At 41.7% G+C, this 14,358-nt stretch overlaps 1 protein-coding gene across 1 annotated transcript in view; it reads left to right on the forward strand.

Annotated features, from left to right (window-relative positions):
* Positions 1 to 678: 678 nt before the first annotated feature.
* The window catches only part of SLC6A19 (solute carrier family 6 member 19), a 64,708-nt gene continuing 51,028 nt past the window's right edge, over positions 679 to 14,358 (forward strand). The window contains exon 1 of the mRNA XM_054019518.1: positions 679 to 954. Coding sequence (XP_053875493.1) covers positions 753 to 954 — 202 coding nt within the window. The 5' untranslated portion in view covers positions 679 to 752. The remainder of the gene's footprint in view (positions 955 to 14,358) is intronic.

Consider the following 14,358-nt stretch of genomic DNA (forward strand, 5'->3'; position numbering starts at 1 on the left):
TAGAATCATAAATAAGGCTAAGGAATCATTATTGACTTTAAGCCTATTAATAAAAAGGCATCTCCTTTCTTGAGACTTTATCTTGTGATGATTAGATGTAAACACTTATGAACCTGAAGGCTATGGGTTTTAAAATCACTGTGCAGCTCCTTCCTTTCTGGTCACATCGTTCAGTGATATTATCCAGCCAAATAAGAGGTAAATGTACCAGTAAAAATCCCCCTTACTGGGACTTAGAGGTAAAAATAAGGTTTTATAAATGTTCTATCGGAACTTATGCATGACACAGACTTCCATAAAATTTATTCTTCTGGAAGAAGTCTGGAACCCGCTTATTAGCTCTGAATCTGCTGGAATCATTTTACTCTATAACTGATAGTGCTAAATGTATATTACAACTGAGTTTACATAGGAGGAGTGTCAAGGAGTTTTTCACAATCTGTTAGGTGATTAGAATTTTTAGGGCAAATTACCCCTTGAATGGCAGTAACTGGTAATGATGTTTTGTACTAACAGAACAAAGTGTTCAATGGAGCCTTGGCAGATAAGGCATTAATAAGTACCAGAGCTGACTTGGTTAATGAAATGATTTGCTGACGCTTTTTTTTGTCACTCGTCTGCACTTTCAAGTTTAGTGCCAAAGGTTCACTATATATAGCCGAAGCTATCATTAAACACTCCCATTTTGTTCAAACCCTATAACCAGCTACTTGTTCCCTTAAATCTTTTCTAGGGCAGTAATTTCAGCCAAAATGGTGAAGCTTCAGCTGCCCAACCCAGGCCTGGACAATAGGATACCTTCCCACTCAGAACTTGAAACCATTGAGAAAGAAGAGGCTGATACGAGACCAAAATGGGATAACAAGGCTCAGTACATGCTAACCTGCATAGGGTTTTGTGTGGGATTAGGAAATGTATGGCGATTTCCTTATCTCTGCCAGAGCCATGGAGGAGGTAAGTTTTTAATTATTTATTTGGGGAACAGAAGGAACAAAAGTCAGCCTCTGTTATCATCTGGTGAAGCTTGTGTATACTGAATATTACAGTCCATATTGCAGTAATATTGTCAATTTCTACACAAATTCTGTGTTCATTTCCATGTTCATAGCTTGTGAAATGACCATTTCATTTAGCTTTCTAAGTATATCTATTTTGGGTATATTGGTAATATCAAGACAAATATTTTGTCTTTTGGAACCCATGCTTGATCAGATATATTGCTTATAGGTAACAGTACAAAATTTTTCTGTTTTTCATATTAAAATACATGGTATATTAGAAATAATATAAATGCAATTTCTTACTTAACACATATCTTGCAGTAACATATACACAGTAACCTGTATTAAGCAAACACTCAAGAGACTGATAAAAATCACTTGCTTGATGGAGGTGGTTTTCAAATAAAAGTGATGCCAATATGTACTTAGATATTTTGAGGCAGTCTCTTAAGATAATAAGTTACCTAGTAAGGGGACAGACAGATATCATTGTTACTAAAATACTATAAATATAGTTTAATTTCACATTAATTGTTACATACTACATATGAAAATATATTTATTTTTGAACACAGAAAGTGATCCAACAAACTGCACATCAAGGGCATGATTCTGAGAGTGGCAGAGGGAAAACTACTGTTGCCAGTATATAACACATCTTCAGGGGTTTACAGCTTAGAGGTCTTCATTAGCTTTGGACTGGTTTGCGGTATATCTATGATGTCAGAATAAATACAAATTATGATAGTGGGGTGTATGTAGCACCTCTAGAGTTAAAGTTGAGAATAGTTTACTGTTTAACAGCCAATTTTTCTAAGTGCTCCAAAATCCACATGCATACTCAGATTGCCTTGTAATTTACTATATCTCCTTGATTTCAGGATAGTGGTCCAAATGTGAGGTCATTTGAACAAGATGTTCCTGAGATACAGCCCCCAGAAAATATGATATCAATTGTTAGGGCTCCCACTAGCCCTCCCTTGGTTCTTGTTATGCAGACAGAAACCAAAAGACCAGAGTCCGAAGGCAATATGATGTTTATTGGGTTACCAAGTAAGCATATCCACTGTTCTGTACACCAGCAGAGCTTTCTCCCGTTTTCCCTCCTCTTTCTTAGCAGGCTCAATTATACCTTGAGTGCATGTCCTTGGCACCACCCCTTAAAATTTATAGTCATGTTCTGTTTTGGGTGGTCCTGAGTCTGGGGGCTTTGGTACCACCTCTTTTGTACCCCATGGGAGGGGTAGGGAGTGAGGTTGTGTCCTGGCCAAGGCCACCTTTTTCTTGTTTTTTAGTGTTTCTCCCCCACCCCCATCCCCCTCACCCTTCCCAACTGGTTGCTTGACCTTATCTCGGGAAAGGAGTTGTACATTCATATATCAAAGTCCCACCATATCCAGCAACACTTTGACTCTAGTCCTCATTTTTTCTCACTATCCTAAAAACTGCATTTGGCTAGGCAGAAGCAACACACCCTGTCTTTGTTCTTTGTTCACACATCAGTAAGGATATAAGAATATCAAAAGTCAAATGGGTAAACAAAACTCCAAATTCCATCTCAGGCAAATATACAGGACTGAATGCTATATCACCATCATTAACATCAATTTTTTACAATTATCACTTTTTTGCACAAATCTGGAGCTCTAACTATGGCTCTGATTTTTCCTCACACCAATAATACCTAGTTGGATTTTATTTCAGTTAGTAGCTGGCACCCACAGCCCTTTTAAGGAAAAAATATTTTAAAAGTTTTTCAGGGAAAAGATTGGACCTACAGTGTGGATCACGCTTTGACACTGTGCCAGAGCGTCTGGACTGAGACCCTGTAGCAAGCCAGAGTTCTTGCAGACAGCATGCTATCAGAGTTACTAGTTGGTTCAAGGTGACCTACTATGGCCATTGAACTTGAGCCACACCCATGTACTGGCAGATTAAGTCCTGCCCTCAGTAGCTTTCTGAGAATGTATGTTAACTACTACTCTTCCTGTGTTCTGCTCCAGAGAGGTAGGGGCTGTGTAAATGGGCTCCCTTTAAAACTGTTGCTCCAAAACCAAAGTTTCTGGATAAAAGTGTCAGTATTTCAAAGCAGTCTAATATAATTATACATACTGATATGTTTTGAAAATTGTTAGGCCAGGTCAGAGTATGGTTCAAGTTTGTAGTCCTTTGATCCAGGAATTCTTCAGGTAATGCCCCCGCATCAAGAGCTGCTTTTAATAAAATTATTCTAAAATGTATATGCATATGCAGGTTGTCTTGCAATTTGGTATGCCACAACAGGGACTGGAATAGAGTTTGTGGTGCAAATGTGGAATCATTTGGTTAGGGGATTCCTGAGACACAGCCCTCCCTAAAATGAGATGCTTATAACATTTTAGATGCAAAGCTATAGAAAATCTAAGGGTCTGACCCATTTATAGAATGGACTACCCCTGACATTAGCTATTGAATGCTACCAAGAACCAATCTAGAACTATTTCAAAAATTATTGCACACTAAAAGCTTTAGAACCTTTGCTTACATACAGTTTACATCTGTGAGAGTTATTGCTTCCTCAGAAACTCCTTGGTGAGCACTACTCTCTGAACAATGCAGTGGATTAGAGGTTTATTGTATGCTAAGACAGAGTTCAAATCCTTTTCTCTGGAGTTTTCCATCCTGTGTACCTTAGTACTTTTAACCCAACTTTTGCTTGGCATCTGGGGCCATAGTGTGGTGGTGTGAGTAGTGTGTGCAATTTTGAGGAAGTTCAGCAACCCATGGATGTATCTCCAAAGCCATCTATATATCTATCCAAGTCCCACCCTATGACAATTTGGATGGGCTGCATTGTGTCTGGGATATGAAGCCACGTATAACTGTGTTAGACTGGAATGACATGGAGGGGCTATTTGCCACATTGAAAATGGTACCAGAGAGGCCAGCTCAAGAGTCCCAGTCAGGCCAAATTAGTTATTTGCTGGGATAGACAATAGGCCTCACAGACTGGGTCTGGATCAGGCATGGGCAGAGCTTGGCATAGGCACACAGTGCCAAGACCAGGGTGGAGAGCCCAGAACAGGCATATTTAGTCTATGTACCAAGCAACCAATGATGATACCGGGACGAGAACAGGCACACTTGGTGCATGTGCAAAGCACACCATGCTCAGATTGGAGTGTATTCAGTACTGTATCCAATTCAAGGTCCTAGTCCTGATCTTTAAGGTCTGTAGCAGCCAGTGAACAGGCTACTTGAAAGACTGCCTCTCCCTTCATGAACCTCACAGAAAACTCTCAGAGTGCTCAATGCTTGACTTAACCAAGTGTACGTTCAGTATTGCTGAGAGGAGTGGAGAGGAAAGCATGAGCCCAGCATAATTTAGGCCAGTCTAACAGCTGCTCTAGGAATCCTGTGCTGTTGAGGATCGGGAGGAGAATTATGTGCTCTGCCTCACCCTCTGTTTGGACCTGACCCTCCTCACCCACTATGGGTTGGGAGAGTGCATGGCATAGAACAATCTGTGCTAGTTTTATGCCAGCTGAATATTCCGCTCTGTCAAAGGAATTTCTGAGCTGCCCCTGAAGAAGAGCTGTGTGTCGCTTGAAAGCTTGTTTCTCTCACCAACAGTAACTTGTTAAGTAAAAGATATTACCTCATCCAATTTGTCTCTCTGTCCCTTTAAAACAGATTTCTAGTTGCTCTGTGGTGTCTAAACAGCACAAAGCAGCTGGATCAGAAGCCAAGAACTGAGCACAGAAACTATCTGTGCCAACGGTGGAAAGTTCAGGATCCAGAGGCAAGGCATGTTGGATACAGAATCTTGGGCTGTGGAACAACAGGCCAGCGGAGAGCAGAATGAGTTCTGATTTTTTTTGTTTTCAGATTCTTGCACAAAATCTAATGTTTTATAGAAGCCTAATGTTTATATAGCAGAAGTTGGAGAGCAGATAAAAAGATTTAAAAAAAATCTAAATATAATCAGCCAAACAGTTGGATAGTAAGAGCAGATCCTATTTTTGATTATATTTTATGCTAGTTTTAAGACATGTATTTGGTTACTAGAAACTATGATGATCACTCTTTAATTAAGAAATTGAAAGAGCAGTCACAGCAAAAACTAGGTCATAAAATTTTACCAAGTAATTCATGCAAAGAGGCCATAATTTCTAGAGCCTATATCTTGTAGAAAAACATCGAATTTTGATTTAGAGTCCATATGATTGAGAATCCAGCACGTACCTTGGTAAACAAATTACCCTGTTAAAATTTGCACCCCATATTCAACTAGAATTTGTCAGCCTTCAATTTTCAACTATTAGATCCTTTTATGCTTTTGTCTGAGAAAGAGATTTTTTTTCTACTAAGCAGTTTCATACTTGCAATGCTCTTCCATGCAGAAAGAGACATGTCTGAGATCTTATTTCAACCCTGATCCTGCAAGCCTAGAATCATAGAAATATGATACTGGAATGGACCTCAAGAGGTCATCTAGTCCATCTAGTCTGTGAAGGCAGAAATATTAGACCATCCCTGAGAGGAGTTTGTCTAACCTGTTCTTAAAAACCTCCAGTGATGGGGATTCCACAACCTCTCCAGGTAATCTGTTCTAGTGCTTAACTGTCCTTACAGATGGAAAGATTTTCTTAATATAATCTAAATAATCTTTGCTGCAAACTAAGCAAATTACCTTTGTTCTATACATTTGGTGAGCAACTGATGACCAGCCTCTTTATAACAACTTTGTACATATTTGAAGATTTAACATGGCTCCCCTCTAAACCAGAGATTCCGAAACTTTTTTTTGCTGTGTGCCTCCCCACCCCTGGAGGAGATTTATATTCCACGTGCACCCCTCCTGTCCCACCAATATGGGAAACTGAAGAGACATAGCCCAGCCAGCTAAAATGGCAATACCTGGGAGAGCAGGAGACAGGGGATAGTGGTTTGTGGGTGCCTGGGAGGATGCAGGGAGTAGTGGGTGCCTGAGGAAGGTACAGGGTTGATTCTGGATGCCTGTGAAAGGTGGGGAGATAGGGGCATCTCTCATTCACGGACTGCCTCCCTGTGCACACCCCTTTGGAACAGGTACCAGCTGCTCAGCTGCCTCCACCTGCTGCTAAGTGGAGCAAAACCACTTGCAGCTGGATGGGACGCTCCACTTCCTCTATACTGCTGCTTTCTGATAGCCTGAGGCTACAGCTACAGCGACCCCTATCCCTCCCACCAAATGTGATACCTGTGCAGTGTGCATGCTGCCTGCCTAATCTGAATTTAAGCACCCCCGCACCAGACACACAAGCCAGGGCAAAATTTCCAGTCAGGCAAAAGCAGCAGCTTCCTAACAGCATCACCAGGCAGGGCCACAGGATGCAACTTACTCCATGCTGCTCACTAACCCTCTGATGTCATTGCACTCCCTTCCCGGGGTCCTGCCCACAGTTTGAAAACCAATGTCCTAGACCAGGGGTCCTCAACCTTTTTCTTTCTGAGGCCCTCCTAATATGCTATGAAAATTCCATGGACCACCACAACTGGTTTTCTGCATATAAAAGCCAGGTCCGGAATTAGGGGGTAACAAGCAGGCCAATTGCCTGGGGCCCCACTCCACAGTGGGCCCTGCAAAGCTAAGTTGCTCAGGCTTCAACTTCAGCCCCGAGTGGCAGGGCTCAGGGCCCCAGGCTTCAGCTCTGCACAGTGGGGCTTTGGCTTTCTGCCTTGGGCTCCAGTGAGTCTAACACTGGCCCTGCTTGGAGGATCCCCTGAAACCTGCTCATGGCCCTCCAGGGGGCCCTGGGCCTCTGGTTGAGAACTACTGCCCTAGATTAAACATGCCCAATTTTTTCAACTTCTCTTCATAGGGAGGTTTTCTAAATGTTTTATAATTTTTGTTGCTCTCCTCTGGAGTCTCTCCAATTTGTCCACATCTTTCTTAGTACTCCAGTTGAGGCTTCACCAGTGCTGAATAGAGTGGGACAGTTACATCCCTTGTCTTTCCTGTTAAGTTACTATTAATACATCCCTGAATGCCATTTTTATGTGCATGTATGTTTAAAATCAGGAATTCAGCAATGCTGTCCCTGGGAAAATCCACCTAAATTTGACTGAGTTATGAGTTTTTTAAAAAAAATCTCACTGCTGACAGGCTCAAAAGAAGTTTGTTAGAGGCTGGAAACATTATTCTCCAAAGATTCCAGCCCTACTGAGCATTCTCCATCCCCACATAGCTCCTACCTGTCATCAGATTGAGCATAAGCCATTCCCACAGAGCAATTGAGCATGTTGCAGCCCAAGACTGAAGAGGCTGTGCAGGAATTTGCCTGCAATTGCTCCTCCTGGCACCAGAACTTAGAGAATGGAGATTGTCTCTCCTGTGGTCTCAATGCTTCCTCCACTGGTGTCCAGACAAGAAAGAGAAGAGGGAAGCACCTGACTCAAGAGGGGAAGAGAGAAGCAGAAACAGGCTTCAAGGGAGAAATGGGGCCAGATGAGCAGGGGCGGCTCCAGGCACCAGTGCACCAAGCGCGTGCCTGGGGCGGCCTACCGGTCACCGTGAGGGTGGCAGTCAGGCTGCCTTCAGCGGCATGCCTGCGGGAGGTCCACCGGTCCCGTGGTTTCGGGGGCAATTCGGCAGCAGGTACGCCGAAGGCATGGGACCAGCGGACCTCCCGCAGGCATGCCGCCGAATCCGCATTACCAGCAGACCGCCCACAGGCGTGCCGCCAAAAGCCGCCTGACTGTCATGCTCGGGGCGGCAAAATACATAGAGCCACCCCTGCAGATGAGCTATGAGGGTGGAGAGGTAGGGACACAGGCAGTGTCAAGTACATGCTAGGAGACAGGGACAGAAGGGGAATGAGGAATAGGGAAAGAAGGATCTGTGTCCATTGGAGCAGACTCCTCTCCATAACCTAGAATCAAATCTAGAATTCCCAAGCTTCAATATTTCTCTGCTGTCAGCAAATAGCTGTGACACCCACTGGTAAAATGGGTCTTTCCTCTCCCTCTAGTGGCTGATCCACATAAAAGATAACAGCTTATTATTGCAATCAGTTGCTCCATTAGCTCAAGTAATAGAAATCTGTAGCTCTAAAGGTGCCTAATCTCTTTATAACCTATGAGGACAATATGGTTCAGTGTGATGGAATATATTTTTTCAGTAGGCTTTTCAAAAATCATAGGAAATTAAATTAAAAAGAAAATGCATTAAAAGAAGTTAAGGTTACAAGGTCAAGAATTAGGAAATACTTTGCTGCTTTAAGTCAGCAGAGGGGTGCATATCATCTTCAGTTACATGATCACATATTTTTCCCCACAGGACTCCTAACTCCTTCAGTGCACAGGATAGACTGTGTTCTCGGAATGAATCAGGGTTGTGTAGTGAACAAGGCGGTTATTGCAGATGTTGGAAGGTGTGTAGTAAATGAGGCTGGAGATTGCAGGAAGAGAAAGGATGGTGTCATGGTTAAGGCATTTGACTGCTGCCTTGAAGAACTAGATTCTAGCCCTGCCTCTGCCACTGGGTTCCAATGTGATACTGGTCAAGTCACATGAAACAAGATTTTCACAGATGGCCATTGACTCACTTTCTGAGTGTATGACATGAGGCGCCTGGCACCTGATTTGCAGAGTGGCTGAGCATTCTCAATTGCAACTAAGTCAACTGGAACTGTGCTTTGAACATATAAAATATCATAAAAATGCTAAGTATGCTGAAAAATCTGCAGATTTTTTAGGGTCCAGATTTTTTAAAGGTATTTAGGCATCTGAAGATAAAGATAGGCACTTTTGAAAATCCCAATGTGCCTAACTCTAACTGAAATCAAGCTACATAAATGCTGTTAAAATCTGCTCGAGGCATCTCAATTTGGGCATCCAAAATTTGTGGGCACATGGCAATTTTGATCTTAATCTCTGTGCCTCTTTTTCTTATCTGTAAAATGGAGATAATACCAACGTTCTGCCCCAATGGGGTGTTGTGAAGATAAATTCATTAACAGGACCAGCAAACAGAGTAGTTTTGTGAGGGAGTTCTCCAGGTGAAGGAGGAGAGACTATGTGATCCTTGTCTGAGTTTGCCTGTTCGTTAGTTTGCTTACTATGTGCTTGTTTGATTGAAGATTATAGTGTGGTCTGTTTTGGGGGCTGTGTGCTGAGCCAAGCAACCTGCTAGGCAAGGCTGAGAGCAGATTACAGCCTTGTTAGTAAGCTCTCTCTTAATCCTTAACCACTTTAGGATCCCTTGACAAGGAAGAGAGGCTAACTCAGGGAAAACATGGATTTAGAAAGTTCCTAAGTGACCAGAGGAGCTAGCAAACAGGAGTGGCAAACAGGAGTTATGCAAAGCAGTTCTCCTGGTGAAGGAGGAGAGTATGTGATCCTTGGGGTGAGTTTGTCTGTTAGCTAGCTGTTACCACTCAAGAAAGGAGTCAATGTGCATAGTTCTCTGAAAACATCCACTCAATGTGGAGCAGCAGTCAAAAAAGTGAACAGAATGTTAGATAATAGATAATAAGACAGAAAATATCATAATGCCACTGTATAAATCCATGCACACCCTCACCTTGAATACTGTGTGCAGTGCTGGTCACCTCATCTCAAAAAAGATATTTTAGAATTTGAAAAAGTACAAAGAAGGGCAACAAAAATTATTACGGGTATGGAACAACTTCCATACAAGGCAAGATTAAGAAAACTGAGACTGTTCATCTTAGAAAAGATAAAGCTAAGGGGTGATAGATAGAGGTCTATAAATGACACATGGTGTGGAGAAAGTGAATAAAGAAGTGTTATTTACCCCCTCACCTAACACTAGGGGTCACCTGATAAAAGGCAGCAGGTTTAAAACAAAAGAAAGTACTATTTCACCCAACACACAGTCAATTTGTGGAACTCATTGCCAGGCCAAAAGTATAACTGGGTTCAAAAAAGAATTAGATAGGTTAATGGAGGATAGGTCCATCAATGGCTCTTAGCTAAGAGGGTCAGGAACATAAACCCATTTAGAGCGTCCCTAAACCTGTAACTGACAGAAGCAGGGACCGGATGACAGGGGATGGATCACTCAAAATTGCCCTGTTCTGTTTATTCCCTCTGATGTATCTAACATTGGCCAAAGTCAGAAGACAGGATACAGGGCTAGATGGAATATTGGTCTGTTCCAGTATGACAATTCTTTTGTTTTTATGTTTGTAAAGCAGTAAGGTACCATAAAGACATGAGAAAAATGAATAATTCTGTATTCAGTGCAGGGTTGGTTGGGGTGTGAGAAATAAGGGTCACACATTGAACAGTGAGGTTAAAAAAAATTGTATAGCTAACCATGCAGTCCACTCAATGCACTGAATGAGACAGGAATCTCATGAAAAATCACATTATTAAAAATTGTATCATAATTCATATACACAAAGAGGCAGAATCAAGGTTACATGGGTAATCTTAATTATTTGTTTAACATTTCCTAACTTTTGAGTGCTTGACTTTGCAACTTTAATGTCTTAACTTTTTTATATATAATTATACATATAAAGTGGGATTTTCATAAGTCAAGATTTACCATTGATTTCAATGTGACCAGAGCTAGGCCAATGCTGAGCACTTTTAAAAATCCTATCAATAAATTATGTTTATTCCATTCAGCTCTGTTATACATGGATCAAAAAATGTGGGATCACGTTTTTGCGGCATCCAGCTCTGCTAGGACCAATTATGGTTCTCTGTCTGAGACAGAGCAGAACCTAGGCTGTTCTAATATGCACCTGCTATCTGTAGTTCCTATGGGACCATATAGCAGCTGAGTATTGCCAGAACATACTGCTCTCTAGATGCTGCCTCTGCTCACCCCTCTTCATCCTTAACATATCACCTGCATTAGAGAATATGGGGAGGGAAGTGTAGATGGCAGCTGTACCTGCTTCATTCTGGCAAGGGCTATGCCTAGCTAGGAGTTTTGACAGACTCTGTTTGTTTTGTGCTACCTGAGCAATATAAAGGGACTGGAGTAGAGTATGATTTTTGGACTGTGATGAAACAGGGACTCTTAAAATCTAAATTCATTATATTAACTTGAAATAAGAATCAATATTTGAAGCTGACAGAGAACTTTTATCTTCCAGATATTTGACTAGGATAAAACTTAAATTTAGACTTGTTTGAGGGTTTCTCTTTCCTACACACAATGCCATGTCTGACCCTTTTTAAGGGCCAAAGCTAAAACAGAAATTAGTGGTAACTTTTTCTTTTTCATTGGCCTTGTTTGTAGTTTCTTTTTTGAAAGGGGAATATTTACTGTGGCACAGTGGAATGATATTGTTTAACATGTTGTATCCTTTTAAAAAACTATTAAAAATTCTAACGTGATTACCAAATATACACAATGTCAATATGAGCACAATGTAATGGTTAGGAAATTTACAGTGGCAGTTCAGCTAGCATAATTAGAATGATATTTACTTTCATTTGGTAGATATTTCTGACATTAGACCTTGTTTAAGGTTAATCTTTATTGGGAAATATGCCATTTAATTGACTGTGTTAAACATTTGTATTTCATCCATGACAGAGCACTGTGAAAAACAGGATGTAATGTTTAAGCTGACAACCCTAGTAAAATGTCCTAAATACACAATTACCATAAATCTACAGCAAACCTTGCTACTCTGTGGTACAGAACTTGTTGATTGTTGTGTTATCAGATTGACTGTGGTTTTGTCAGAGATGATACCATGTCAACAGTCAATACACTGCAGTTCCTCTGCTGGAACCACTGGAGCTCAACCACAGTTCAAGCAAACACCCTAAGAAGATACTGTGTATAAAAACATTTTAGACTAAATTTTGCATATGATGTTTATTGGAAATTAAGTGAAGGCAATACAATGTTTTCTATTTTACATTAGAAATCAAATTATTCAATTAAGTTAGATTTCTAAATCAACTTAAATGAAAAGGAATAATAATCCAGATGTCATCAAAACCAATGTTACAGTATTGAATTATAACACTAAAACAGGGATTAAAGTCCAGTTCCTCATTAAGGACTTTATGTTGTAAAGATTTCAAAGTGCAAATCCAATTTACTTATCATGGATATATATATGCACACACTTATATAAATAAATAAATAACCAGGTTATTTGGCTCCTGTGCACATCTATAAAAGGGAGAGGATTTAAATTATTCCCATTTTACCTCCCACACAGAAGCTATGCGCAGCATAGTCCCCATACTCCCAACTACAAAATTTCCCAGAACAGTTGCAGAGAGAGGAAAGGAGAGAAACAGGAATAGGGTTTTGCCTGAATTTGGACTTCAAGACTGAATCCTAGTTCAACAAAAAAAAAAGCAATTATTGCCAGGACTGGAAATGGCCAATTACTATGTTGCTTTTAAAATATAATTACATTAATATTCATATAGCTAAATATATTTAGAGTTATTTATTCTCAAAGACTGATACGACAAACTTTATACTCCATTTTTTTAAACCAGTGTCTATACATTTAGTTTGGAAGATTTACAATTTTGCATTTAAGAACTATTACACAAGAGAATTCCATTTGTAATCCTATTATCTTTCTAATGTAAATAATGTAATATCTATAAAATTGGGATACAATATGTGGGTTTCCTCTTAGAGTGTTGGTCCCTATGTATGTCCTAAGAGCTGGAATCCCTTTCACTACACTCACACCCAATGTGACCATAATCACAGATGTATCTCTCATAGGCTGAGGAGCCCACGGGGCAATCACATGGAACATGGCGTGTATTCTCCTTGGGAGGCCAGGATGCACATCAGTTTCCTGGAATTAAAGGCAGTCTGACTGGCCTGCAAGGCATTCCTCCCACTTATACAATCCTAACATATCCAGATAACACTCGAGAACATGATCACTATGTTCTATATAAACAAACAAGAAGGAGCAATTCTCTGAATAGATGTGGTCAATTTATGAAACTGGTAAACACAGAACTACATCACACTCCCAGCAATGTACTTCCCAAGTGTGCAAAACTCTCTGCAGACAATCTCAGCAGGCACTTCTCCACATACCACAAGTGGCAGATAGACTTTATTCAGTGAGGAATGCCTTCCTGGGCCCTGCTCTTCAGACAGACGAACAAGAAGTTCAATCTATACTGCAACAGAGCAGCACTAGGTTGGGACTCCATGGATTTAGTTGGGGATTAGGGCCTGCTTGGAGCAGGGAGTTGGGCTAGATGACCTCCTGAGGTCCCTTCCAACCCTGATAATCTATGATTCTATTCTGGACAGACCACCTGAGGAACACCTTTACTCCCATCCCACTGCTACCAGAGATTCTACAAAAGATTTATCATGACAAAACACAAGTCATTCTCATTGCACCCAATTAGCTCACATAATTTTGGTTCTTCTTCTAGTGATTGCTCATATCGATTCCAATTAGGTGTGTGCGCACCACTTATACAATCATCGGAAAGTTTTTTCCCTAGCAGCACCCGTTGGGTCAGCTGTGGAGCCCCCTGGAGTGACGCCTTCATGGTGCTCAATATATGACCCTCCTGACCTGGCGCCTCCTCAGTTCCTTCTTACCACCAGTGATGGTCGTTGGCATCCTGCTCAGCAAGTTCTACCATGTTTCCCTATCTTCGTTTGTTTGTTGCTCTCTATACATATTAGTTAGTTTAAGTGTTAGTTAGTATTAGTAGTTAGCAGTTGGGCTGGGGGGTTTACCCTCTGTCCAGACTGCTTTTTCTTGGGAGGCCTTTCATGCCCAAGTCCCAGGGGTTCAAGCCCTGCAAGTCCTGCAGCAAGCCTATGCCAACGGATGACCCCCCACAATGCTTGTCTAAAGTGTCTGGGGGAGGCTCACCAAGCTGATCGGTGCAGGATTTGTAAGGGGGTTCGCCCCAGAACCAAAAAGGAGTGAGACTTTTGCCTCAAGTAGCTTCTTACGGAGGTGGCACTTAGACCTCAGCCTCTGCCAGCGTGGGAAGACCTGGCACTGAATTCATCAGTGCATAGCTCCCTGGCAACAGTGGTGGAAGCGGCTCTGTGGATGGACTCTGGCAGAAACTCCCCAGCCCAGGTCATCGAGGAGATAGAGCTGCCATCCACCCCAGATACCTTTGAGACTGCAAGTGACCTCATCGCCATGACAGCGCTGAGGTCACCCATTGTTTGTGCCAAGCCTCCAATACCACATCGTATGGCACCATCTCGAGGCAAACCAGCAATGCTCCATCCCTCGGCACCACTGATAGAATTGTGGCATTGCTGATAGAATTGCGGCGCCGCTCAGACTCGCAGCGCTGCTCCAGGTCATGCCAGTGCTTCCCCTCGCAATGCTGATCCACGCGTTGATCTCCATCGCGCAGCAGGTCTTGGTCC

Source organism: Malaclemys terrapin, chromosome 2 (assembly GCF_027887155.1).
Source record: "Malaclemys terrapin pileata isolate rMalTer1 chromosome 2, rMalTer1.hap1, whole genome shotgun sequence".
Lineage (NCBI taxonomy): Eukaryota > Metazoa > Chordata > Testudines > Emydidae > Malaclemys > Malaclemys terrapin.